Source organism: Balaenoptera ricei, chromosome 19, assembly GCF_028023285.1.
Source record: "Balaenoptera ricei isolate mBalRic1 chromosome 19, mBalRic1.hap2, whole genome shotgun sequence".
Classification (NCBI taxonomy): Eukaryota; Metazoa; Chordata; class Mammalia; order Artiodactyla; family Balaenopteridae; genus Balaenoptera; species Balaenoptera ricei.
In genome coordinates this window covers 6,989,149-7,016,574 of record NC_082657.1, presented here as the reverse complement: position 1 = coordinate 7,016,574, position 27,426 = coordinate 6,989,149, and the positions used below count along the sequence as shown (strand labels likewise).

Below are 27,426 nucleotides of genomic sequence, written 5' to 3'. Positions count from 1 at the left end.
AACGACCCAACACAGCCAAAAATAAATAAATAAATAATTAAAAAAAAAAAAAGGAGTGAAGTACCGTAGAGGCTACAACACGGATGAAGCTCGAAAACATCATTTTAAGTGAAAGAAGACAGACACAAAAGGCTACGTATTGTAGGATTCCATTTCTATGAGATGTCCAGAATAGGCAAATCCAGAGAAACAGAAAGTAGTTGAGTGGTTGCCTAGGGCTAGGGGGTGGTGGAATGTGGAGTGACTGCTAATGAGAACAGGGTTTCTTTGGGGGGTAATGAGAATGTTCTGGAATTAGATGGTGGTGATAGCTGAACCACACTGGATCTGCTAAAGACCACAGAATCGTACTATCAAATGATGAGCTGTGTGGTATGTGAATTGTATCTCAATTTTTTTCTTAAATTGAAGTATAGTTGATTTACAATATTGTGTTAGTTTCAGGTGTACAGCAAAGTGATTCCGTTATACATATATATATATATTTTTTGTCATTCTTTTCCATCATGGTTTATTACAGGATGTTGAATACAGTTTCCTGTGCAAATCCTGGTTGTTTATCTATTTCATATATGCCACTGTTAGATGATATATTAATTTTATTTTCTTTACCTAAATTGAGGAAGAAACCTAAAATCAGATATAAATATATTACAAGACATTCAGGGAGGTATGTTTTGTTGCCCCCCAGAAAATTACCTGAAATTTACTTTCAAAATTAGATCTGCTTGTTTAAAAGCCCTATCCTGGCTCCTTTCTTGTTTGCATCAAGTTTTTTTTAAAGTGGAAAAAAATTGTAGCTGTCCTAAGTCCAGTGAGGGAGAGAGCCACGATGATGAGAGGACGGGGGCTCTGTCTGCTTGCGTTGCCCAGACAATGGGGAGGGGTTAGCCAGGCCAAGGGAAGGGGAGAAGAGCTGTGAAGGCAGAGGAACAGCAAGTGCAAAGGTCCTGAGGCCCCGTCGAGACTCTGTGCTAAGGCCTATGTGGCTGGTGCAGAGAGGGGTGGGATCTGACATTGGGGAGGTGGGCAGAGGCCAGGCTGGTGTTTGTCCCGAGAGCACCGGAGAGGGTTTCAAGCTGGAGTGAGGGCAAAAGAAGGGATGAGGGACATGGATGAGGCCGCGCTCGGAGCTGAGCAGGTGGAGGACGGGGAGGAGTGTGGAGCCATCCTGCTGGAGGATCTGAAGGGCATAGTGGAGTTCAGGGGGAAGGAACTAGAAGGAGATGAAAGGCAGGCTTTGAGAAGGAGAGCCAGGAAGGGCAAATTCTGCAGATAAGAAAGGGAGAGGTGAGGCTGGGCCCAGCCTGAGGGCGTAGTCCTGTCCTGTCTGGAGGGGAGTCAGCCTCCCAGACACTTATCTGACTGGGAGCTCCCTAAGGCAGGAGCTGGGGTTGCCTCCTCTCTAGGGCCCAGCTCCCCCCAAGCCCGAGGACAGTGTGAGTGAATGAATGGGAAGGGGGTTGCTGGGCTGCCACAGTGCCCCGAGCTCTCCATGAGGGCACATCCCACTCCAAACTGTGACCCATTCTGTTTGTGGCATCTCCCCGAGCCCCTGGAGCACAGGCCCTGGTCTGATCCCTCCCCAGGTCCCCAGTTCCACTTTCTGCAGGGCCTGGCCCACAAGAGTCCTTGGGAGGTGTTTGCTGATTGAATGGATGAATGAATGGGCAAATCAGTCTTTACTGAGCACTGACTGAGTGCCAGACACTTTCTAGGTGATGAGACTAAAACAGTGAGCAAAAGTCCCCTCCCAATGGTGCTCACATTCTAGGGGGGAGATGGACCAGTATACAGGTAAATATATAGTGTTCAGGTGTTCAGACAGGTAGCAGTGAGTGTTGGGAGGAAATAAAGCAGGGAAGGGGTGTAGGGGTGTAGGGATGGCGCTCTTATATAGGCTGCTCGGAGCGTCTCTCACTGAGAAGGTGACATTGGAGCAAAGAAAAATTGGGTGGGTGAACTGGCCTGCAGAATCTGGGAGAAGACATTTTTGGCAGCGCAGACAGCCTGTGCAAAGGCCCTGAGGCAGGACTGTGCTTGAGGTATAGGAGGAATGCGGGGAGAGGGTGGGAGTTGTGGTCAGAGAGGGAACTAGTGGATCCAGTGACGACTTGTTTTTACACTGAGCCAGATGGAAGCCAGGGAGAGAGTCAGTGCAGAGAAGGGACAGGATTTGACTCAGGTTTTCACAGAATCCCTCTGGCCGCTGTGGAGAGAGAAGGAATGAGTCCCACGTTGGTGGTGCTCCAACATCAGTGTGCCGTTGGGGACAGCGCCCCTGCCCAGGGCACTTAAAGGAACCAGCTTTAGGTTATGAGTGACATCCAGATGCTGGCAACTGACAGATCCAGGCCTGAGCCGCATCCCTTTCTACCTGTGTGTCATCTGTGACCTCGGTCCACAATCGCATTCAGCACCTCCCCTGCGTCAGGACTGCTCTGGACCCTGTGTCAGGATGCTACACGGAACGCAGCCACCCACCCCTGCCCTTGGGGAGCTGGCATTCCCAGCCAGAAGCCGAGGGCTTACAGAGCTCAGGGAGGTCTTTGCAGCTCCGTTCAAGCAGGGGAATGACAGGGTGTGACTTGGTTGCTCAAGGAGAATATTTTCTCTCAGAGATGTTGACAACTTTGATAACATCCAACCCAGGGTTGTCATGCGGCGATCCACATACGTACGTTTTTTTAGAATTGAGGTACAGTTAATTTACCGTGTTATGTTAGTTTCAAGTATACAGCAAAGTGATTCCGTTATACATATATATATTGAATACATATACGTGTGTATATATATCCTTTTTCAGGTTCTTTTCCATTCGAGGTTATTGCAAGATATTGAGTATAGTTCCCTGTGCTATACAGTAGATCCTTGTTGTTTATCTCTTTTATGTATAGTAGTGTGTGTATGTTAATCTCAAACTCCAAATTTATCTACCCCCCTCCCCCCCACCCCTGCAGTTTCCCCTTTGGTAACCATAAGTTTATTTTCTGTGTCCGTGAGTCTATTTCTGTTTTGTAAGTCAGTTTATTTGTATCTTTTTTTTAGATTCCACAGATAAGTGATATCATATGATATTTGTCTTTCTCATGTGATATTTGTTACTTCACTTAATATGATAATCTCTAGGTCTATCCACATATGTACATTTAAATTTTCCAGTAGTCACATTATAAAAGTAAAACCAGGGAAATTAACTTTAATATGATTTATTTCCTTTACCCCAGTATGCCCCAAATATTATCTGAATGTGTAATCGATATTTTTTCAATGATTAACAAGACAGTTTATGTTCCTTTCTCAACTCGGAGGCTACAGTTTCTTTGGAAATATTTTCTCTGTCTTAAGAGTTCATAAAACTTATGGTTAAAAAAGAAGATTCACAAAGGGTCCAGGTCGTTCCAAACATACTTTTCCAGTGACTGAGTGGAGGATTGGTTTTTAATTTTTAACTTATTACACTTAAATAAAATTAGGAATTCAGTCCCTCAGTAGCACCAGCCAGTTTTCAAATGTCCAGTGGCCACATGTGGCCAGTGGCTCCGGTGGTGGACCGCGTGGGCCAACATGTTCTGAACTTTATAGGGGTCCAGAGTCAACAAGCATTATCTCCCAGAACCCTCTTTGAGGACTCAGGGCTGTTGGGACTTGTGTGGGAGACATCAGAGCACATCCTAGTAGAGAGGAACTTTTGTTGCTTTGTATTGTAAACAGTACTTGTCTGGAAGGCAGTGAAGGGTCTTGCAGTGAGGTGCCAGCCAGTGCCTGGGTTACCGCCATAAAAGCATGTCAGTCCCTTCATGGTAGTCCAGGTTTGTTAGGTTGCCTTTTGTGGCAGTGACAGCCCCACCCCGATGCCCCGGGTTAAATGCTTAGGGAAGGCTTATCTCCCCTACCCAGAAGCCCCAAGGTCCCTCTGGAGCGGTCAGCAGTAACCTGCCCTGGCCTGTAGCAAGGGGGTGGCCTCTTTTCCACCTGCACGGCCCTCACAGCAACAGCTGCAGGCAGAATGGGGCCCCCTGCCCTCCCGTGGCTCGCCGGCACCCTCAGAAAAGCCAGGAGGTTGCTCGGTCTGTCCCCGCCTGCTGTGCTAGCCCCCAGGCCTTTGCACAAGCTGGTCCTCATGCCCAGAGCACACCTCCCCTTATTTCTGCTTGGTCCATTTCAGCCTCGTCTTTTGAGCCTGAAATCCCAGGAGCGGGGAATTCCCTGGCGGTCCAGTGGTTAGGGCTCCATGCTTCCACTGTAGAGGGCATGGGTTCGATCGCTGCTGCGGAACTAAGATCCCACGTGCTGCAGCGTGGCCAAAAAGGAAAAAAAAAACAAAACAAGTCCCAGGAGCTGGCCAAAAAAAAAAAAAAAAAGTCCCAGGAATTGGGTACCAGGAAGCCTTCCTCCCCGCATCTGATTCCAGCCTCCCAGCCCCCACTGTGTTTGCCTCTGTGAAAGTTTTCCCCATTGTCCCTGTCAGCCTCTCCTCCAATCAAGGAGCACCCCCAGGGCAGAGCAGGTGTGACTCATCCCTGAGCTTGGCCCAGGGAATGTTTGAAGATAAAGGAATCTCTTTAAAACACCCTGAAATGCTTGCATGCCTCCTGTGACGGGGAGCTCGTCCCCCTGTCGCAGGCTGGCCGAGTGATGGAAAGTTTCTTCCATGAGCCCAGTTCTGTCACAGCTGCCTTCAGCCCCTTTCTCCCATGCGTTACCCCCAGCAGCACCCAGGTGCTGTCTCTGGGCACCCAGGCTCTAGATATTTGCAGAGGTTATGTGCTCTGCTGGGATGCACTTCCTCTAGGGCCATAGAGCATTCTCGTTTGGAGACCTGATGCTTTGTTCTTTCTGTGAATTCTTTTTTGTAGCAAAGTATATTGGTGGTACAGAAGACAATATCAAATAGACGTGGACAATTTAAAGACTAAGGAAAAAACATATACACACACAAGCATATATTCTTTGAATATTCCTTACTTTAAATTTATTTATTTATTTATTTATTTATTTATTTATTTATTTATTTATTTATTTATTTATTTATGGCTGCGTTGGGTCTTCGTTGCTGCGCGCGGCCTTTCTCTAGTTGTGGCGAGCAGGGGCTACTCTCGTTTGCGGTGCGCGGGCTTCTCCTTGCGGTGGCTTCTCTTGTTGCGGAGCACGGGCTTTAGGTGCGCGGGCTTAAGTAGTTGTGGCTCACGGGCTCTAGAGCGCAAGCTCAGTAGTTGTGGTGTGCAGGCTTCATTGCTTCACAGCATGTGGGATCTTCCCAGACCAGGACTCGAACCCTGTGTCCCCTGCACTGGCAGGCGGATTCTTAACCACTGCACCACCAGGGAAGCCCTAAAAATTTATTTTTAATTTTTACACATAGCAGGCACTAATAATGTTTTTTTATTAAGTGAGCGAAACGTCCAACTATAGCATAATAATTAAATAAATTACTGGATAATTCACTCAGCCGACTATCATAAATTCTTTTATTAGGAAACAGATTCTCATACCGTGATGGTGGGATATAAACTGGTTCATTATGGGAGAGCCATTTGCCTTCATATATCAGAAAAATTTGAAAATGGGCATACTCGTTGCTCTAAGAACTTTATTTCCAGGACTTTATTCTAAAAAAAAATTACATACGTGTTATCATTTAGCTATAAAGAGGTGTATTGAAGAACACTTCCAATTAGCCAAAATTTATGAACTATGGCCATTATTTTTCTTTTCCATATTCTCTGTCATGTGCTTATTTTATCTTTGAATCTTTTTTTGTTGGCCACACCGCGCGGCTTGCAGGATCTTAGTTCTGCCACCAGGGATCGAACCAGAGCCAAAGTGCCGAGTCCTAACCACTGAACCGCCAGGGAATTCCTGCATATTCTTTAAGTTGTCCATATCTGTTTTTTTTTTTTTTTTTTTTTTTTTTTTTTTTTTTTTAGAGAGAGGACTAGCTATTTTTTTTAATAAATTTATTTATTTTATTTATTTATTTTTGGCTGTGTTGGGTCTTCGCTGCTGCACGCGGGCTTTCTCTAGTTGCGGCGAGCGGGGGCTACTCTTTGTTGTGGTGCGTGGGCTTCTCATTGCGGTGGCTTCTCTTGTTGGAGCACGGGCTCTAGGTACGTGGGCTTCAGTAGTTGTGGCACAAGCGCTCAGTAGTTGTGGCTTGCGGGCTCTAGAGTGCAGGCTCAGTAGTTGTGGCGCACGGGCCCAGTTGCTCCGCGGCATGTGGGATCTTCCCGGACCAGGGCTCGAACCCATGTCCCCTGCATTGGCAGGCGGATTCTTAACCACTGCGCCACCAGGGAAGTCCCATATCTGTTTTATATTCTCTTCTACATCATTGATATACTTCACTATAAAAATGTATTAACTTGTATATTCACATATACATATATAGTAGATCTATAAAAAAAGCTCACAGATCAGAAGTGATGAATTTTGATGAATTCGTCATCAAAATCTGATGAATTTTCCCCGACTGAACACAGCTGCGTAACTGGCTCCCAGGGGCAGAAACAACATCCCTAGCTCCCTGGCACCCCCCTCCCCACTGCTCAGTCATCCAACACCGTCAGTTAGTTTTGCCTGCTTCTTGAAACTTTTAATAGAGGTAAACGAAGGCCAGAGAGGGCTCTAGGCTCAGTAATTTAATTGCCGTTCAGATATCCGTCTATCTGTGGTAAAAGTTAGGCAGCCGCTGTGTGCTATATGGTCCATTTATAAAAGCTGTTTGGTTTTTTTTTTTTCTCGTCCCTACAGAATAGCTTTAAGGCAACTGATTAGAGCAATTGTGTGGTCATCCTCAGGTTAGGAGGAGAACGGAACATGCGCACCAGTTTTGCGGAGCTGCCATGCTGGTCACTGCCCCTGCCCTGCCCCCAGAGGGAGGCGCTGTCCTGACCCCCTGGCCACCCTCCGGTGGGCACACCTCAACAGTGTGACGTAGTTCTGGCTCAGTTCTCGCTGGTGAACTGCTCCTGAACCCTCCTCATCTTTCACGGTCCTCCTCAAATGTCCCCTATTCTTGGCAGCCACCAGCAAGGCCCCTGGGGGTGTCTGGGTGACCTCCAGTCGCGCCCATCTCGCTCAGGTGTGGGGACAGGGCCCCGCTGCCTGTGCCCCACCAAGCCAGGAGTCCCTGGGGGAGGATCAAAAGTGCCAGATCTGCGTGGGTCCTGGGTGCCCAGCGTCGCCCCACTCAGGCCTGGCCCACAGGGCTTAGGAAACGTGTAATTAATAAATGAAGCATCAGATGGCCTCTGGGCCACAGAGGCCAATTCAGCCTCATCACTGAGGTACTGGCCCTTCATTGCCTGGGTCCCAGAGACCTCCCACCCTCCCTGAGGCCTGGGAGTGGGTCACTCTGTACCTCTTCAGACCCTTTTTTTTTTTTTTCACATTTTCATGCCTTTCCTGAGCTCAGGCACTCAGTAAGCCTGTGGAAAGTGGAGTCACTACCCAGAAAAGTGGCAGACGCCGGCCCTACCCTCAGGGGGCTCTGGTGTGGTCTGGGGACAGCAGGAGACCCAGACATGCACAGCAGCACTGAGAGAGGTGACCCGGGCAGTGTGGGAGCCCAGGAAAGGCCCAAGAGCAGCGCTACCCAGAGTGCAAGCCGCAAGTGTGGTTTTTAACTTCTTCAGGAACCACTTTTTTGTTAGTAGAAAGTAGAACGGAATGGACCAAATTAATTTTAATAATATATTTGTATAATCTGATACACCCCCAATATTCTGTTTTTAATATTTATTTATTTATTTATTTATTTATTATTTTATTTATTTTGGCTGCCCCAAGTCTTAGTTGTGGCACATGGGATCTTTTTAGTTGTGGCATGCAGGCAACTAAATATTCTCATTTCAACATGTATTCAATATTTAAAAATTTTTTTGATTAAAAAATTTTTAAACAGTTATATTTTTAACTTTGTAATGAGATAGTTTACATTTCTTTTTTAAAATTAATTAATTTGGTTGTGCTGGGTCTTATTTGCAGCAGGCAGGCTCCACAGTTGTGGCATGCATGTGGGATCAAGTTCCCTGACCAGGGATTGAACCCGGGCCCCCTGCATTGGGAGCACAAAGTCTTAACCACTGTGCCACCAGGGAAGTCCCTACATTTCTTTTTTTTTTTTCAACACACAATCTTCTAAATCCTGTGTGTCTTTGCCACTTACTGCCCATCTCAGTTGGGAACAGCCACGTTTTAGGTGCTTGAGAACCACCTGGCTGATGGCTGCCAGGACACGGCAGCTCTAGCGTCTATTTGGAACTGATCAGGAGGTGCTAATCAGAAGGGGCTTCCTGGAGGAGGTGATAGCTGAAGTGAGGCTTATGGGAGCTTCCCCGGAAGTTGGGAGTAGGTGGTGAGGCAGGATTTCTAAAGAGAAAGAGAGCACATACCCTCGCTTTCTCCTTCATTCATTCATTCATTTGAACCTCCCAGTTGCCTGGCCACATGTGGATGACACAGCCATGGGTCAGAGCAGACTCCACCATTCAGGTGACCAGACATTTGTTAAGCACCTGCTGTATTCTGGGCACCGTTCTACAAGCTCCCCTGTGATGCTTATAATCTGAAGAGGGAGCCGAGGTTTGACAGTAAAGATAAATAAAATAGTTACATGGTATGAAATGAGCCAGGGAAGACTTTTTTTTTCTTTAATATTTATTTATTTGGCTGCACTGGGTCTTTAGTTGTGGCATGCAGGGTCTAGTTCCCTTACAAGGAATCAAACCCGGGCGCCCTGCATTGGGAGCACGGAGTCTTTTTTTTCTTTTTCTGTTTTAATTTATGTTTTAGAAATTTATTTTATTTATTTTATTTTTGGCTGCATTGTGGTCTTCGTTTCTGCGCGTGGGCTTTCTCTAGTTGCGGTGAGTGGGAGCTTCTCATGGCAGTGGCCTCTCTTGTTGTGGAGCACGGGCTCTAGGCACTCGGGCTCAGTAGTTGTGGCTCGCAGTCTCTAGAGCACAGGCTCAGTAGTTGCGGCACACGGGCTTAGTTGCTCCGCAGCATGTGGGATCTTCCTGGACCAGGGATCGAACCCATGTCCCCTGCATTGGCAGGCGGATTCTTAACCACTGTGCCACCAGGGAAGCCTGGGAGCCCGGAGTCTTAACCGCTGGACCACCAGTTAAGTCCCAGGACATTTTTTTTAAATGATGGAAACAGAAGAAGAAGGCATTGACTTTAAAGAACTGGCCAAGAGGGAATTTCCTGGCAGTCCAGTGGTTAGGACTCCGCACTTCCACTGCCAGGGCCCCTGGTTTGATATCTGGTTGGGGAACTAAGATCCCGCAAGCTGTGCGGCACGGCCAAAAAATAATAATAATAAATAAATAGAGAACTGGCCAAGAAAGGCCTCTTGGAGGAGGTGACAAGAGCTGAGACCCAAGTGGTGAGAAGATAACTGGATAGATGGGCAGGTGGAGGGCACAGCACGTGCAAAGGCCCTGGAGGTGGGAAGGAGTGTGAGTTGTCCCTGGAACTGACGGAGGCTTGCGAGGTGGGGACACACAGCAAGATGGTGAGGGGTGACACTGGTGGGGTGGCCAGGGCAGGGCCAGAGGGCTTGGTAGCCACGGGGTGGAATCCCCCCAGTGGGAAGCAGGGATGCCAGGAAGGAGGCTGCCACAGTGATCTGGGTGGGCGGGCATGGGGTCTGGATGAGGGGGTCGTGGTGGAGGTGTGTGGTTACATGTTCTGAAGGTCGAGCCAAGAGGACATGGCGACGGCTTGAGTGACGGGGTGAGCACACCCAGGTTTCTGTTTGGAGGAGCTGTGTGAACAGTGGAGCCTGTCAAGGGAGAGATGGTGAAGTCTGGCTCGACCTGGGGGGCGTGAGGAGGGACATAGCCAGTGGTGAGGGCGGCCGAGACCCGATCACCATCTAGTTGGATCTCGCTCTGATGGGGACACCTGGGCATCCGGGAGCACAGAGGAAGTGTGGGACCTGGCCTGTGGGACCCCGGAAGGACCTCTCGAGTCCTCCCTGGGTGGATCTTGTCAGAAGTGCAGGGATGTCACAGACAGACGTGTAGGGGAGAGGGAGGAAGTGGGTCTATGGGCCAGGCTGGAGGCAGGTGGATGGAGAGAACTGCAGGTTGTGAGCAGGGATGGGGTGGGGGTGGGGCAGAGGTGGGGAGCCGGGAGCTCAGGACCCAACGCCTGGCAACTGGCTAGAATTGGGAAGGTGCGGGCCGAGCAGTTTTCAAGAGACACTGAGCTCTGGGGGTGTGGTCAGGGTGAGGGTCCAGGGGGCCAGCTCGAAGGCAGCCGATCTCTTCATTCATTCATTCATTACATATTTCCTGCCAGGGGCGTATTTCAGCTGGGGGCTGGTGCAGTGGTAACCGGAGCCATGGGTGGGCTGGAGGAGGGAGGGAGGCAGGGAGCACCCCACAGTGTGTGCTGGGCTTCTCCTCTGGGTGGTGGGGACCAAAGAGCCGAGGTTCCCACCTCCCGGAAGCTCCCAGCTAGAGACAGGGCCCAGGCCTTGCCTCAGCCCCCTGGGCCTGGAGCCCCAGGCTGGGGAGACTCTGCCCTTCCAGCCGGGAGGGACCTTGCCCAGGAAAGTGAGGGCAGGCAGCTCAACTCTCTGGGACCCTCCTGACCTGTCCTGCCTTCTCCCTTCCAGGTAAGAGCAAGGAGGCGGAGATTAAGAGAATCAACAAGGAACTGGCCAACATCCGCTCCAAGTTCAAGGGTATGCTGGGGGCCCAGGCTCCTGGGTCTGTGGGAGGAGCGGGCTGTGTGCTGGGGCTGGTATACCTGGGACTTGTAGGTATGATCCTTCCTCATTTTTGCCTCCCCTTTCTTCCTTCCTCTGGCCCCAGGGGACAAAGCCTTGGACGGCTACAGCAAGAAAAAGTATGTGTGTAAACTGCTCTTCATTTTCCTGCTCGGCCATGACATCGACTTTGGGCACATGGAGGCCGTGAACCTGCTGAGCTCCAACAAGTACACGGAGAAGCAGATAGTGAGTCTGAGGGGGGAGGGGCCGGGCGTCTGGATCCTGGGTCTGAGGGGGGAGGGGCTGGGGGCCTGGACCCCTGGGTCTGAGGTGGGAGGGGCGGGGGGTCTGGATCCTGGGTCTGAGGGGGGAGGGGCCAGGGGTCTGGACTCCTGGGTCTGAGGGAGGAGGGGCCGGAAGTGCAGACTCCAGGATTGAGGGTTGGGGTCTAGGGCCAGTTAGCCACAAGGCTCCAAGCCCCCCACCTCCCTCCCCAACCCAGGGTTACCTGTTCATCTCGGTGCTGGTGAACTCCAACTCAGAGCTGATCCGGCTCATCAACAACGCCATCAAGAACGACCTGGCCAGCCGCAACCCCACCTTCATGTGCCTGGCCCTGCACTGCATCGCCAATGTGGGCAGCCGTGAGATGGGCGAGGCCTTTGCCGCTGACATCCCTCGCATCTTGGTGGCTGGGTGAGGCACTGGGGACCCAGGTGGGGGGATGGGGTAGACAAGACCCAACCCAGTTTGAGGGTCAGAGAGGCTCTGTCACCTGCCCAAGGTCTCCCAGCCAGGCTTGGCACCGCCGTGATTCCAGTGGCAGCCCCATGGTTGTCTCTCGTCATCTCACCAAAGTGACTCGACCATGTAAGGCAGCTTCCCAACAAAGCCAGTGGGATGTCTATCTGATTGACCTTTAACATCTAGTAAAGAAGAGGTGATAACCTTAAGTTATGTCGGTGACAGCCCTCCAGAACTTCTGCCTCTTCTCCATTCATTCATTCAACAAACATCTGTTGAGCATATATGTGCGAGGCGCCATGCTGGTTGCTGGGGACGTAGCCATGACCAGAAATGGACATGGTCTTCCTCCTCCCAGCGTTCACGGTCTAGCGTGGGGGATAAGCATCGATTGAATAATTTCAGGATGAAACATATATTTCCTCTCAGAACCATGCTGTGGAGTGCAGAAGCCCATAGGGCACGTAGTAGACATGCCTGACCTAGCCTGGGGGATCAGGGAGGGCTTCTCAGAGGAAGTGGGATCAGGCTGAGACCTGGGTGAGGAGGAGGAGTTGGCTGTGGAAAAGGGAAAGGCGTGAAGGGTGGTGGATCAGCCTGTGTGATCTTTCTGAAGCAGGAGGTTGTTCAGCAAACACTTCTTGAGCACCTGCAATGTGCCGGGCACTGTTCCGGGCGTGGGAAGGCAGGAGGGAGCAGCGGAGACAGTCATGCCCATCCTCGGGGAGCTTACATCTCGGGGGGAATCCAAAGAGCAAACACATAGGCAAAGAAGTGAGTTGAGTTCGGATAGTGACAATTCCTCTGAAGAAAACAAAACAGGGCAGTGGGGGGCAGCAGAGATGGTGGGGAAGGCTACTTAAGTCAGACTCATCAGGGAGGGTCTCTGCGAAAGGTGACATGTAATTTGAGACTGGAATGATGAGGAGAAGACAGTCATTCAGAAATGTTGGAAGGTATCACCTCACACCGGTCAGAATGGCTATCACCAAAAAATCTACAAACAATAAGTGCTGAAGAGGGTGTGGAGAAAAGGGAAACCTCTTGCACTGTTGGTGGGAATGTAAATTGATACAGCCACTATGGAGAACAGTATGGCGGTTCCTTAAAAAACTAAAAATAAAACTACCATATGACCCAGCAATCCCACTACTGGGCATATACCCTATGCCCAGAAAACCATAATTCAAAAAGGGTCATGTACCACAATGTTCACTGCAGCACTATTTACAATAGCCAGGATATGGAAGCAACCTAAGTGTCCATCGACAGATGAATGGATAAAGAACATGTGGCACATATATAGAATGGAATATTACTCAGCCATAAAAAGAAACGAAACTGAGTTATTTGTAGTGAGGTGGATGGACTTAGAGTCTGTCCTACAGAGTGAAGTAAGTCAGAAAGAGAAAAACAAATACCATATGCTAACACATATATATGGAATCTAAAAAAAAAAAATGGTTCTGAAGAACCTAGGGACGGGACAGGAATAAAGACGCAGACGCAGAGAATGGACTTGAGGACACGGGGAGGGGGAAGGGTAAGCTGGGACGAAGTGAGAGAGTGACATTGACATATATACACTACCAAATGTAAAATAGATAGCTAGTGGGAAGCAGCCGCATAGCACAGGGAGATCAGCTCGGTGCTTTGTGACCACCTAGAAGGGTGGGATAGGGAGGGTGGGAGGGAGACGCAAGAGGGAGGGGATATAGGGATATATGTATACGTATATCTGGTTCACTTTGTTATACAGCAGCAACTAACACAACAATGTAGAGCAATTATACTCCAATAAAGATGTTTTTAAAAAAAAGGTTGGAGTAGTGCTCCAACTAAAAGGAGCAGCAAGTGCAAAGGCCCTGAGGTAGGCGTGAGCTTTGTACATTCAAGGAACCAAGAGATAGTGTCTCTGGCTTGACTGTGGTGAACAAGTGAGAGAATAGGGGGAGTATGGATTTATTCTAATTGAAATTGGGAGGCAATAGGTGTGTTTTGAGCAGGTAAATGACATGCTTGGCTTTGTTATTTTATTTTATTTTATTTTATTTATTTATTTACTATTTATTTATTTATTTTTTATTTTTGGCTGCGTTGGGTTTTTGTTGCTGCACATGGGCTTTCTCTAGTTGCGGCGAGCAGGGACTACCCTTCATTGCAGGGCTCGGGCTTCTCATTGTTGTGGCTTCTCTTGTTGCAGAGCATGGGCTCTAGGCACGTGGGCTCAGTAGTTGTGGCTCGCGGACTCTAAAGTGCAGGCTCAGTAGTTGTGGCGCACGGGCTTATAGTTGCTCTGCAGCATGTGGGATCTTCCTGGACCAGGGCTCTAACCCGTGTCCCCTGCATTGGCAGGCGGGTTCTTAACCACTGTGCCACCAGGGAAGCCCCTGTATTTTTTTTTTTTTTTTTCCGGCTACTTTATTTTTTCTTTCTTTCTTTCTTTCTTTATGAAGCCCCTGTATTTTTAAAAGATCACTCAACCTGGTGTGGGAGAAAGTAGGACTTGTATTTCTGGCAGCTTGTGGGCTAGATTCCTGCCTGAGGGTCTCCCCAAAACCCAGTTATCAATGTGGGTTAAAAGAGGAAAGGAAATATTTTTCAATGTATTCATGAGCTAGCAAGAAAATAAGGAGGCACACAGGCCACAAGCCAAGAGGAGCCTGACACCCAGGGAGATGAGCAGAGTGCCTAAGCTGGATTTTGCTTAGGGCATTTGCTGACCTGGATGAACTTAGGTATTGGTTTTGGGGCCCTGTAGCCTCTGGGAACAGAAGACAAGCTGGTTCAAGCAGGGGCTCCAGAGGCCACACTTCAAAGTGAGGGTGACCTAGAAATAAATCCCCTTAGGGTCTATAAGCAAAATTATCCTTTTTGAACTTTGGCATGGAACAGCCCACACACTGGTGTTCAGTCCGATTTTCCCCTTTCTGGGTCATCCGTAGAACCTTAAGCCAAACTTTAGCTTAAGTGACACAAGCTGCTAGTACCCCAGTGCCTGACAGAAGCAAACAAGTCTTTTTGGGAGAAACCCACTTTCATCATAGGCCTCAATGATTTCCACAGATGAAGCTCCAAGTTACATGAGTAGCTCACGGTCGAAAATCACTAGACACAAGACGCAAGGCACCATGAGGGAGAACCAGCAGAAAGAAAATGGAAAATAACAATTGGATTGGAGTTTTCATACAGAATGTAAGATGAGTATGCTTAATATGTTTCAAGAAAAAAGAGAACAATTTAAAAATGGAATGAAGTGTAAGCATTGTTTAAAAAGAAATGGACAACATTTAAATTAAAAAAAAAAATTAAGTGGTCTAGTTTAGCAGCAGAGTAGACAGAACCAAAGCAAGGATTGTAAATAGGCAGAAGAACTGGAGAAATTAATCAGAATGCAGCCCAGAGAAACAAAGAGATGGAAAAATTTAAAAGAGAGGTTAAGAGTCAAGGGAGATAAAATCTAACAACACTGTTTAGAGTTCTAGAAAGAGAGAAGAGGGAGAATCGTAACAGATGCAGTGTTTGAACAGATTATTCCTAAGAATATATCAGAACCAATGAAAGAACATGATCCTTAGATTCAAGTAGCCTAGAGATTGTCGGGGGCGCCAAGCGTGGTAGCAGGGAGACCATTGAGATGTCTCTTGCCGTCCTGGGCAGAGCTGACGGTGGCTGGGACCAAGATTGTTGCAGAAAATAGTTACTAGAGCTGTATGTTTTGGAAGGAAAGACCACAGTACTGATTGTATATGGTGTAAGAGAGAGAGAGGAGTGATGTTGAACAGGTGGATGAATGATGAAGGAGGGAGTGGGGGAGAACCAAGTGAAGGAGGGGGAGGATCCAGAGTTGGGTTTGGCCATGTTGAATCTGAGATGCCTAGTAGACAAAGTAAAAACAAATAAGTAGGGACTTCCCTGGTGGTGCGGTGGTTAAGAATCCACCTGCCAATGCAGGGGACACGGGTTTGAGCCCTGGTCCAGGAAGATCCCACATGCTGCAGAGCAGCTAACCCCGTGCACCACAACTACTGAGCTCGTGCTCTAGAGCCCGTGAGCCACAACTACTGAGCCTGTGCGCCACAACTACTGAAGCCTGCACGCCTAGAGCCCGTGCTCCGCAACGAGAGAAGCCACCGCAATGAGAAGCCCGCCCACCGCAACAAAGAGTAGCCCCCGCTCAACGCAACCAGAGAAAAGCCCGCGTGCAGCAATGAAGACCCAGTGCAGCCAAAAATAAATAAATTGATTAATTTTTTTAAAAAGTAAAACTAATTTCTTTTTTTTTTTTTTTTAATTTTTGGTTGCACCGTGCAGCACGTGGGATCTTAGTTTCCCCACCAGTCATCGAACCTGTGCCCCCTGCAGTGGAAGCTCAGGGTCCTAACCACTGGACTGCCAGGGGAATTCCCCATCTAATTTTAATATTTTAATCTCACCTGATCCATCCAGAATCATTTTGACATTGGATCAACATACACATTATCCAATATTTTTTGCGTTAAGTCTTTGAAACCACTGTGTAATTTATACACATGGCATCTCAGTCTGGACTCACTCCATTCAAGTGCTCGGTAGCTTTGTGTCGCTGGAGGCCACCAGATGGGACAGCGCAGGGTGGATGGTAATTAAAGCCACAGCCGGATGAGGTCCCTCAGGCAGGATGTGACCAGAGAAGAGAAGAGACCAAAGGCTGAGGGCTGGGGTGATCCAGCGTGTGGAAGTCTGACCAGGGAGAGGGAGGAAAATGCAGAATGGGCTGTGGCGCGGAGCTGGGAGAAGAAACTTTCACGGAGGAGGGAGTGGTCAGCCATGGTGAATGCTGCTGACAGTTTCTTTAAGATCAGGACAGGCGGGCTTCCCTGGTGGCGCAGTGGTTGAGAGTCTGCCTGCCAATGCAGGAGACACGGGTTCGAGCCCTGGTCTGGGAGGATCCCACATGCCGCGGAGCAGCTAGGCCCGTGCGCCATAATTACTGAGCCTGCGCGTCTGGAGCCTGTGCTCTGCAACAAGAGAGGCCGCGATAGTGAGAGGCCCACGCACCGCGATGAAGAGTGGCCCCCGCTTGCCGCAACTAGAGAAAGCCCTCGCACAGAAACGAAGACCCAACACAGCCATAAATAAATAAATAAATAAATAAACAAACTCCAATCTCTTTAAAAAAAAAAAAAAAAAGATCAGGACAGGCAGCTGGCATTGGCTTGGGTGAGTCAGGTGGCCAGTCACCCTGATTGGGGAGAACTTGGCACCTCTGAGAGCTGAGAAAGAAGCCAGTGTGACAAACATATATGAGCACAGGTGATGTCCCCGTTTCACACAAGGGTCCCCGCCCTGCCAAAGTCACAGGCCACGCTGGGCTTGTCTGACTATAGGCTGGGCTCTCAGCACTGGAAACTTGACCTTGACAGTGACTGGGGCACAGAGGAGCTGTTTTTATGTTTTTGGTTTTTTGTTTTGTTTTGTTCTGGTTTGGGCTGCACCGCGTGGCTTGTGGATATTCCCTGGCCGGGGACTGAACCTGGGCCATGGCAGTGAAAGCCCAGAATCCTAACCACTAGGCCACCAGGGAACTCTGGGTTACTGTTTTTTTAGGTAGTTTTTTTTTTTTTAATTTGAGGTAAAATTCACATAACATAAAGCTCACCATTTTAAGCACTTTGAAGTGTACAGTTCAGTAAAGACAGTGGTCTTTAGGCCATTCGCAGTGTTGTTCAAGCATCCCCACTACCTAATTGCAGAACATTTCCATCACCCGAAAAAGAAGCCCTGTGCCTATCAGCAGTCATTCCCCAGACCCTCTCTCCCCAGCCCCAGGCAATCTCTAATATGCTCTCTGTCTCTAAAGATTTGCCTATTCTGGACATTTCAGATAAATGGAATCACACAGTATGCGGCCTTTGTGTCTGGCTTTTCTCCTGGCATAATGTTTTTGAGGTTCATCCCTGTTGTAGTATGTGTCAGGGCTTCATTCCTTTTTTATGAGCCAATAAGAACATTCCACTGTATGGATGGACCACAATTTATTTCTCCGTTCGTCACCAAGATTCCACCTTTCGGCTGTGATGAATAATGCACGCATTTGTGTGAACTCTGTTTTCGGTTCTGTTGCGGAGCTGCCTGGGCATGCAATTGCTGGGTCATAATGTATTACGCCTTGTTTCAAAAAAAAAAAAAAAAGAAAGAAAGAAAGAAAACAGCTGCGGTTGAATTTCCCCTTCGGGTCCCTCATATCATCTCTCCATCTGGACTTCCTCCCGGTGCCCTGAGTCTGGTGGTGCTTATTCCAATGTACGTTTTGTCCTTTTACACCCAGGCACGCCCCCCTATATTATGTAGCTTTCAACTTTACCTACGAGGTATCACAATCTCTGTGTAACTTAACCAAGTTGGTCAATCGCTCTTATTCTTTTTTTTTTTTAAATATTTATTTATTTATTTAATTTATTTGGCTGCATTGGGTCTTAGTTGCAGCACGCGGGATCATCGTTGCGGCACGCGGGGTCTTTCGTTGCAGCACGCGGGTTTCTCTCTAGTTGTGGTGCACGGGCTCAGTAGTTGCTGCGTGGGCCCAGTTGCCCCACGGCATGTAGGATCCTAGTTCCCTGGCCAGGGATCGAACCCGCGTCCCCTGCATTGGAAGACGGATTCTCAACCACTGGACCACCAGGGAAGTCCCCACTCTTATTCTTTTATTTGGGATTCTCCTGGACGTTTCCTTACCTGTCACGGAGATGATAATAGAATCCACCTCCTCAGAGGGCTGTCCTGAGGATTAAACGTGTTAATATGTAGAAGCTCTTAGAGCCTGGGCCAGAGGCAAGCCTCATGGGGTGTGAGCTATGATGATGATGGTGGAAAGACCACCATTCATGGAGCTCCGCTGTGGGCAGACCTTCTGCTGGTTTCTGGTTTTAATATGATCTTTCCTATGCCATGACCTTGAGCACGTGTGTGTGCCTTTCCCCAGGGCAGGTGTCTGGGAGCAGAATTGCTGGTCTAGGTCTGCATCCCTTACAGAAGCTACCTGACCAGGGGCAGCCCAGCTCCTTTTCTGACGGCCTGTGCCCGTGTCTACCCGTGGCCACGGCATCCGAGGGCTCCCGTCTCCCCAGCCTGGCCGACACACACGAGTCTGCCTAGCTGACGGGAGAAAACGGAGCTGCCATGTCCATGCAATTCATGTTTCTCCTGCACGTCCAGTAAAACATCTTTTCACCTGGCCTTTGACTCCTGCAGTTTCACCCACCCTTCCTGGGACCCTCCCCTGTGCTTCTGTTGGGTCCTTTCTGGGAAAACGTCACTGTAAGGCCCAGTCTGGGCGGTCGAGACAACTCCTAGGACCCATTCTGTGCTTGAGGCCGCGATACCGAGGTTCACTTCTTCATCCCCCAGTCTGTGGGGGTCCTCATTTTCCCCAGGAGGAAATTGCCAGTCAGAGAGGGTCAATGCCTTATCCCCAAATCACTCCCCACAAGCAGGCGTGTCTGACCCCAGAGACCGGGGAGTGCTTTCTAGAACACTGTTACGCTTCACACTCTTTGTGATGCTGGGACCTGGGTACTGACCGGGCCATGAACTCAGCGCTCTGGGATGGGACACTGCTGACTGCCAGGCTCTGTGCTAACGCAGTGCCTGTTCAGTCTCCTGTGGCCACTGTAACCCACGACCACAAGTTAGGGGCTTAAAACACACATTGATTCTCCCACAGTTCTGGAGGTCAGAAGTCCACAGTGAGGCTCACTGGGCTGAAATCAAGGTGACAGCAGGACTGGTGCCCTCTGGAGGCTCTCAGAGAGAATCTGTTTCCAGGTCTTTTCCAGCTTCTAGAGGCCGCCTGCATCCCGTGGCTCATGGCCCCTTCCATCTTTAATCAGCAGGGTAGCATCTTCTCTCTGATCTCTGTATCTGTCCTTGCCTCTCTCTGACTCTGATCCTCCTCCTTCTCTCTTCTACGGACCTTGTGATTACATTTAGGGCTCACCTGGGTAATCCAGGATCATCTCAGGATCCCTGATTTCATCATATCTGCAAAGTCCCCTTTGAATGTAAGGGAACACATTCACAGGGTCTGGACATTAGGATGTGGACGTGTCGGGGGTGGGGGGCATTATTCAGCCCACCACAGTGTTTGACAGGCTTCCTCTCCTCTGAAGAGGGGAGTAGGGTTCCCATTTTATGAAGGACATTATGGAGGCTCAGAGAGGGAAGGGCACTTGCCAGAGGCCACGCAGCCCTGTGGGTCCAGGGCCCCACTGGGTGTCTCGTTAGCATGTCAATTTCGTATCTGTTCGGTATCAAACTTGGGTCCCACTCGGCGCCCCACCTGCCATCTTGCCCCAGGTCCCCACGCAACAAATGGTCTCACCACTTGCCAGGTCCCTCAGGTCAGAAACTTGAGGGTCACCTTGTCCCCTCTTCTGTCCCCACCACCTCATAGTAAAAATGTGTCAGAACAGAGCCACTTCTCACCTGCACGGCTGCAGCGGGGTGTGAAGCACTGTCATCTCCTGTCATCTGCTGCCTGGACTACTGCTGTTACCTCCCGCCCCCGCCCCAGCCTCCCACAGTCTCTTCTCCACACAGTAGCAGAGGGACCTTTTAAAAACATAAGTCAGATCTGGGGACAGTGGTCCATAGTAGTACCTGTTTTCTCAGTTTGTTGTGGAGATAAAATGAATGAGCCAGTGCCTGTACCGGGGCCGAGCAGATCGGAAGGGCCCTGGGTGTTAGCTTTTACCGCTGTCGCCTTAGTATCATAGCTTCCCTGCTTGTCACCTGCAGCGGCTCCATCTCCCGCTGGGTGAAAGCATAGTCCTCGCCGTGGCCTGCAAGGCCCCGCACGGTCTGGCCCTCAGCCCCCGCTCTGTCCTGTCTCCAGCCACACAAGACTCCTCCAAGCTCCTTCCACACACAGGTCTGCCTGCCTCGAGGCCTCCACGGCCCCTTCTCTCTGCTGGGAACATTCTGTGCAGATTTCTAGTCTTTTCTCTCAGTTTTCTGTTAACCTGGCGCCTTGATAGTGAGACCTTCATCCAAAATAGCATCCCCAGGGACTTCCCTGGTGGCGCAGTGGTTAAGAATCCGCCTGCCAATGTAAGGGACACGGGTTCGAGCTCTGGTCCGGGAAGATCCCACATGCCGCGGAGCAACTAAGCCCGCGCGCCACAACTACTGAGCCTGAGCTCTGGAGCCCTCGAGCCACAACTACTGAGCCCATGTGCTGCAACTACCGAAGCCCGCGCACCTAGAGCCAGTGCTCCTCAAGAAAAGAAGCCACCGCAATGAGAAGCCTGTGCACCGCAACAAAGAGTAGCCCCCGCTCGCCGCAACTAGAGAAAGCCTGCGCGCAGCAACGAAGACCCAACGCAGCCAAAAAAATTAATTAATTAATTAAAATAAAAAGTTAAAAAAACAAAAACAAAAACCCAGAGTGCCTGCCCTAGTTTGCTCTGTAGCACTGAACCTGGACAGTATCTGTTGTAGGATGCCGGCTGCCCTGGTGAGAATGTAAGCTCTGTGAGGACACACTGTTTTTGTGTTTTTTTTTAAAGAAAGAACAACTTTATCTGATACTCTGTGGATTATTTATTTATTTATTTATTTATTTATTTATTTTGGCGGCATCAAGTCTTAGTTGCAACATGCGGGATCTTTCGTTGCAGTGCGCGGACTCTTCGTTGCGGCGCAAGGGCTTCTCTCTAGTTGTGACACATGGGTTCCAGAGCACGTGGGCTCAGTAGTTGCAGCGTGGGATCTTAGTTCCCCGAGCAGGGATCGAACCCATATACCCTGCATTGGAAGGCGGATTCTTAACCACTGGACAACCAGGGAAGTCCCTGTGAGGACACACTTTGGACCAGTTTGTCCACCACTCTGTCCACGGAGCCGACAGCAGTGCCTGGCTCCCAGTAGGCGCTCGATAAGTGAACGGTAACTGAATGAAGGTGCAGAGCCACGCTTGACATTTTGCTCGGCCCTGCCCATGACCCCATGAGGTTCCTGGGAGGCAACCCATTTTGCAGATGAAGAAACCGAGGCCCGATGGGCAGTGAGGGCAGCGCCAGATGGGTTCCTGGGTCTGCCGGGCTTTTTCCGCCTCTTGTTGGACACCCTTCCTGGGAGGAGCGAGAGAGGAGGGGGGAGGTGTGCAGGGCCGTGGTCACGCTGACCCCCCACTCCCACCCCACATTGTGTCCCGGCAGGGACAGCATGGACAGCGTGAAGCAGAGTGCGGCCCTGTGCCTGCTGCGGCTCTACAAGGCCTCGCCCGACCTGGTGCCCATGGGCGAGTGGACGGCCCGCGTGGTGCACCTGCTCAACGACCAGCACATGGTGAGACCCCTGCCTGGTGCCCAGGGACCCTGGACCACTGCCCCCAAGACCCACCACCCTTGGCAGCCAGCTGATGCCTGGGGCCCCCCACCTCTGCCCTGCTTCCCACCTGGATGCCTGGGGACCCCTCCTCTGCCCTGATTCTTACCTGAATGCCCAGGGCCCCCCCTTCTGTCACTGACACCCACCTGGATGCCCGGGGATCCTGTCCAGTGTCCCCAACACCCGTCACTCACCCAGCCCCTCAGAAAAATCCCAGCCTCTGTTTCCGACACCCAGAGATTCCCCCATCGCCTGCCCAACCAGCACAGAGACACTGACCTCTGTCGCTACCCCCAGTGCTCCAGTCCCTCAGGGTCCCCAAGCCGTGAAACAGCCACCAGGACACCTGTACATACCCAAGCGCACCCCTCAGGCCACCCCAGCCCCAAGTGCTCCTGCGCCTCTACTCTCAGAACCACAGCCTGGACACTTGTCCCCAGTCTGACCCTCCCCCGAGGGCCCTAACCTGCCACTCGTCTGCCCCTACAGGGCGTGGTCACAGCCGCTGTCAGCCTCATCACCTGTCTCTGCAAGAAGAACCCAGATGACTTCAAGACATGCATCTCCCTGGCCGTGTCTCGCCTGAGCCGGGTGGGTGTGGTATCAGTGCCAGCTGCGGTGTCCCTGTCCCCTGGGCACCTCTCTGGTCCTCACTGTCCCAGAGAGGCCATCTCGCTCAGTGGTTAAGGACTCAGGCTCAGAGCTGGGTTCATCCCAGCTCCGTCACTTCCTGGCTGTGTGGCCCTAGGCAAGTGGCTTCACCCCTCTGGGCCTCGTTTGCCTCATGTGTTCAAAGGGGATTATTCCAGTGCCTGCCTCACAGCATAGCTGCTGTGAATTAATCTGTATAAAGAGCACAGGGCCGGGCACACGATGAGCACCCAGGAAGTGAGGTTGCTCTCCTGTCTGTCTCCCTCTCGCCCCCCTCTCTTCTTCCTGCTTCTCCTGCTTTTCCTTCCCTCCTTTTCTGCTCCTCTCACCACCTTCGCCCCTGTCCTGGGAACATGCCTTGAGGCCTCCTGTGGGCCCAGCTCTGTGCGGGCTGACACTTGGGGACACGGATGAGTCAGACCCGAGCCTGCCCTCAAGGAGCTCCCTGTCCTGTTGAGGGGAGGGATGTACAGCAGGGCCAACTCAGGCACAGATTATCATAAAAGGGGCAGTGTGTGCAGTCGTGGAGGTAGCAAGGACATTGCAGGCCCCCCCAAAGGAGGCACTTCACCCAGCCTAGAAGTCCGGGAAGGCTTCCTGGTGGAGGTGATCCTTGCCTGAGTTGAGACTTGGAATAAATATAAATGTTTCCTGAGCAGGTCAAGAGAGGCCTGTGTTCTCAACCAAAGAGAACAACACACCAGCTTATTCATTCGTATTTTCATTCATTCACCACGCATCCGAATTCTCTCATGGGCCAGGCTTGGTGGGGGAGACACAGACAGTGACAGCGGGGGCGGGGCACCTGCTGTCATGGAGGTGGCTCAGAGCAGGATGGGGCTTGCTTCCTGGAGAAGGGGTTTTCAAGGTGGCGTAGGAGTTTGCCGTGAGGAAAAAAAGTTGCCTGCTCTTTTACTAATTCCCCCACCTCTTCCCTGATCCCTTCTCGTGTCTGACCTCGTAGTAGGCCCGGGGACCCAGGAATGGGTCAGACCCAGTTCCTGCCCCTGGGTAGCTTCGGGTGTTGGGGGAGGGCCACAAGGAAGCACTCTCCAGGGAGCCGTGGGGTCCAGGTGCTAGTGAAGGCAGCCCAGGGCATTGTGAGGCGCAGAGTTGGAGTCGCCTTCACAGAAGGGGATCGGGTTGGCCGAGAGTTCCTGCCCACCCAACGCCAGCTTTACGTGGAAAAACCGACCAGTCCCAGATCCAGCCCGTCACTCGCTGTGTGCCCGAGGCTTCCTCACCACCCTCCCTGAGCCTCAGGTTTCTGCGCCATAAAACTGTCACGTCACAGCCACCCCTCCCCGTCCCCCCACCCATGCCTCACCTGCCTCCTCTGCCCCCAGATCGTCTCCTCGGCCTCCACCGACCTCCAGGACTACACCTACTACTTCGTCCCGGCGCCCTGGCTCTCGGTGAAGCTCCTGCGGCTGCTGCAGTGCTACCCGCCGCCAGGTACTGCCGAGCCCACCGGGGCTGGGGTCTGGGGGCCTCCGACCCCATGGCTAGGCAGGGGGGCCGGGTGCTGGGGGTCTGTGTCAGGAGTCCTCTGAGGCTGGGCCGGTGCCTCTAGCCCCTGTTCCGAGGCTGCAGTGGGGGCAGCGCTGAGCCCAGGGCCCACGCTGGGAGGCCCCGGGATGAGAATGCTGTATGAGGCTGTTGGAGATGGGTTGGGGGAGGGTGGGCAGCAGAGAGCAGGGCGTCCTCCCGGCTCAGCACAGAGAATGGGACAGATCGCTTGTTTGTTGACTCCCCTGCTGTGGGCCTGGGTCCCTGCAAAACTAGACTCACGCTCCAGCCCTGGAATGCTCCAGCCCTGGAATGTCGGGGCTGTCATCTCATCTGTTACAGATGAGGAAACCAGGGCTTGGAGAGGGGAGGGCCTTGCCCAAGGTCACCCAGCAGGTCAAGGGGCGATTCCAGGCCATGCAGTGGGAGTTAGCATAGCTCTGCTAGGGGTTTTCTTGCCCTCGTTGCTCATGGTCATGACCACCGGCGTGGACGGAGGGTACTGCAGTGAGCTGGTACTGCACCGGGGTGTCCAGGTGCCCCCAGCAGAGCTGGCGAGGGGCAGCTGTCCCTGAAATAGACACACCGGGCAACTGAGGCTTGGAGAGAAGACATTGCCTTTCCAGGGCAGCAAAGGAAGAGCAGAGCCTGACTCCCGAATCTATGCTCTAAACCCTTTCCCTCTACCACGTGGGCCGTGGCTCCCCCTGAGCTTCTGTATCCTCGGCTGTCTGACCTCACAGAGCAGTTTTGAGGGACCCAGTGCTGAGGTGCTCAGCACACAGTAGGCGCTTGATAAACTAGTGCCCTTCGATTCAGCCAGGGTGCTAAGCACCTGCTGGGGGCCAGGGAGCTGGTGTGTAGCCCCAAATCTTCACAGCCAGCTGGGTGCGAGCGTATGTGTGTGTGTGTGTGTGTGTGCACGTGCACGCACGCACACACTGTAATGGAGTGTATGATGTAGGTGACACCCAAGGCCCCTCCCAGCCGGTGAAAGCCAGAGGTGAATTTTGTCATGAGGCCCTGGGGAAGCCTCGTCCCCACTCTGGGGCTCTTTTCTCATCCTGTAAGGAAGGGCATAGTTAGAACCTAAGCCCTCTTGCATCTAGAAGCCCCGCCTCATAATTTTGGGGTGTGCCCTGGGCAAGCACCTCACCAACTCTGATCCCCTGCCCTGTGAGAACTGCAGCCGTTCCCCCACCCCACCCCCACCCAGTGCTGGGCAGGGAGGGGCTGCTCCAATTTATTTCCAAGTAAGTTTTTTTTTATTCAGTTGCACCAGGTCTTAGTTGTAGCAGGCGGGCTCCTTAGTGGCAGCACGTGGACTCCCTAGTTGCAGCAGGCGGGCTTCTTAGTTGCAGCTAGTGGGCTCCTTAGGTGTGGCATGCAAACTCTTAGTTGCGGCATGCGTGTGGGATCTAGTTCCCTGACCAGGGATCGAACCCGGGCCCCCTGCACTGGGAGCGCAGAGTCCTAGCCACTGTGCCACCAGGGAAGTCCCATAAGTCTCTTTTAATCTCGAAGAATTCCCCCTTCATTCCATGACACTGGCTTTCACTGCAACCTTTGGTTAAGAAAAATTTTGGACATAAGGATAACTTGGGAGAACAACAGTAAAATGACCACACCCAGATGCCCCCCGACCCAGACTCAGCGGAGCTTTACCACTTTGCTGGATTTGCTCCCTTGTTCCCTCACTGTCTCGGACACCCAGTTGCTGAATTACTTGAAAGTAAGTGGCAGGGACGTCCCTGGTGGCGCAGTGGTTGAGAATCCTCCTGCCAAAGCAGGGGACACGGGTTCGAGCCCTGGTCTGGGAAGATCCCACAGGCCGCGGAGCAACTAAGCCCGTGCGCCACAACTACTGAGCCTGCGCTCTAGAGCCCGCGAGCCACACTACTGAGCCCACATGCCACAACTACTGAAGCCCGTGCACCTAGAGCCCGTGCTCCACAACAAGAGAAGCCACCACAATGAGAAGCCTGTCACTGCAACGAAGAGTAGCCCCCGCTTGCTGCAACTAGAGAAAGCCCGCGTGCAGCAACAAAGACCCAACGCAGCCAAAAATAAATGCATAAAATAAATAAATTTATTTAAAAAAAAAAAAGTGGCAGACATCATAACACTCCCCCTCACCCCAAGATATTTCCGCAAACGTTTCTTACAATGAAGAACACTACAAAACCACAATGCTCTTATCACACCTAAGAAGATTTAGAATAACCTTGGGGTCATCAGCTACCCAGGCAGCAAACTGCCCTAATTGTCCATAGCATATTTTTATGGCTTAAAAAATACAGTCTAGGACCACAAATTAACTGATTACGTCTTTGTCATTTTTTTTTTTCCATCTGGAATAGTCCCACCCCCACTCCCAGTTTTTGAAGAAACGGGAGAGTTTTGGGTTGCGGTGTGTCCCATGTTTTGGATTTGGCTGATCGCTGCCTGTGTCCTTTAGCTGGTTCTCTATCTCGTGAATTTCCCAATAGATTTGGGTACAACATTCTTTGCCAGAACACTTGACAGTTGTTCTGTCCACTTGGAGTTGCCTCACAGGTGAGGGAATGGCAGTTCCCGGGGTTTGTGTGAGCTCCTAGCTGGCACCTGTCTCAGGCACTCAGACCCCTCCTTGGGAAGAGCCGGGTTTGGGGGTGTCTCTGGGGAAGGTTCCTACAGCTTTCTTTGCTCTGTGAGACTCCTAAAGTGCATGCGTGCTGCGGAAGGGGAAACAGGGGCTCCCAAGGGTGGAGCCTCTGGACCAGCGGAGTTAGAACAGAGCAGGACGAGAGCTCAGGTCTGGAGTCATGTCCTCTGTCAGCCTCCCCTGGTCACCTGGGGACCCAGGAAGGACTTGGGGGAGTAGAGGCCCCAGCCTGAAGCTGCAGAGCCCGCACTCTTCCTCTGGAGGATGGGAGCCATGGCGTGGCCCCTGCCCCTGGCACGCGGGCCGGGCCGGCAGAGAGCTCAGCCCAGGGCGTGCCCTCTGGTTTCCCAGAGGACGCGGCCGTGAAGGGGCGGCTGGTGGAGTGTCTGGAGACCGTGCTCAACAAGGCCCAGGAGCCGCCCAAGTCCAAGAAAGTCCAGCACTCCAACGCCAAGAATGCCATCCTCTTCGAGACCATCAGTCTCATCATCCACTATGACAGGTGCCTGCCTGCTGGGGGGCAGGGAGCCTGGCCTGGGAAAGGAGGGCTGAGGGCCTGGATTCCTGGGTCTGAGAGAGGAGGGGGCCAGGGGCTGACTCCTGGGCCTGAGGGAGGAGGGGCCTGGGGCCCGGATGCTGGGTCTGAGGGAGGAGGGGCTGGGGGCCTGGGTTCCTGGGTCCTAGGGGAGGGGGCCTGGGAATGTGACTTCTAGCTAGGAGGATGATGGAAGTGTGAAACGCTGCCCTGCCAGATTGGCACTGGGCCCCTCTTGAGGGG

At 51.4% G+C, this 27,426-nt stretch overlaps 1 protein-coding gene across 3 annotated transcripts in view; it reads left to right on the top strand.

Annotated features, from left to right (window-relative positions):
- The window catches only part of AP2A1 (adaptor related protein complex 2 subunit alpha 1), a 37,236-nt gene that overhangs the window by 3,322 nt on the left and 6,488 nt on the right, over nt 1-27,426 (top strand). For all 3 annotated transcript variants that reach the window (XM_059905103.1, XM_059905102.1, XM_059905101.1), the window contains exons 2-8: nt 10,634-10,702; nt 10,833-10,975; nt 11,232-11,425; nt 21,673-21,802; nt 22,334-22,435; nt 23,842-23,950; nt 27,000-27,150. In XM_059905103.1, coding sequence (XP_059761086.1) covers nt 10,634-10,702; nt 10,833-10,975; nt 11,232-11,425; nt 21,673-21,802; nt 22,334-22,435; nt 23,842-23,950; nt 27,000-27,150 — 898 coding nt within the window. The remainder of the gene's footprint in view (nt 1-10,633; nt 10,703-10,832; nt 10,976-11,231; nt 11,426-21,672; nt 21,803-22,333; nt 22,436-23,841; nt 23,951-26,999; nt 27,151-27,426) is intronic.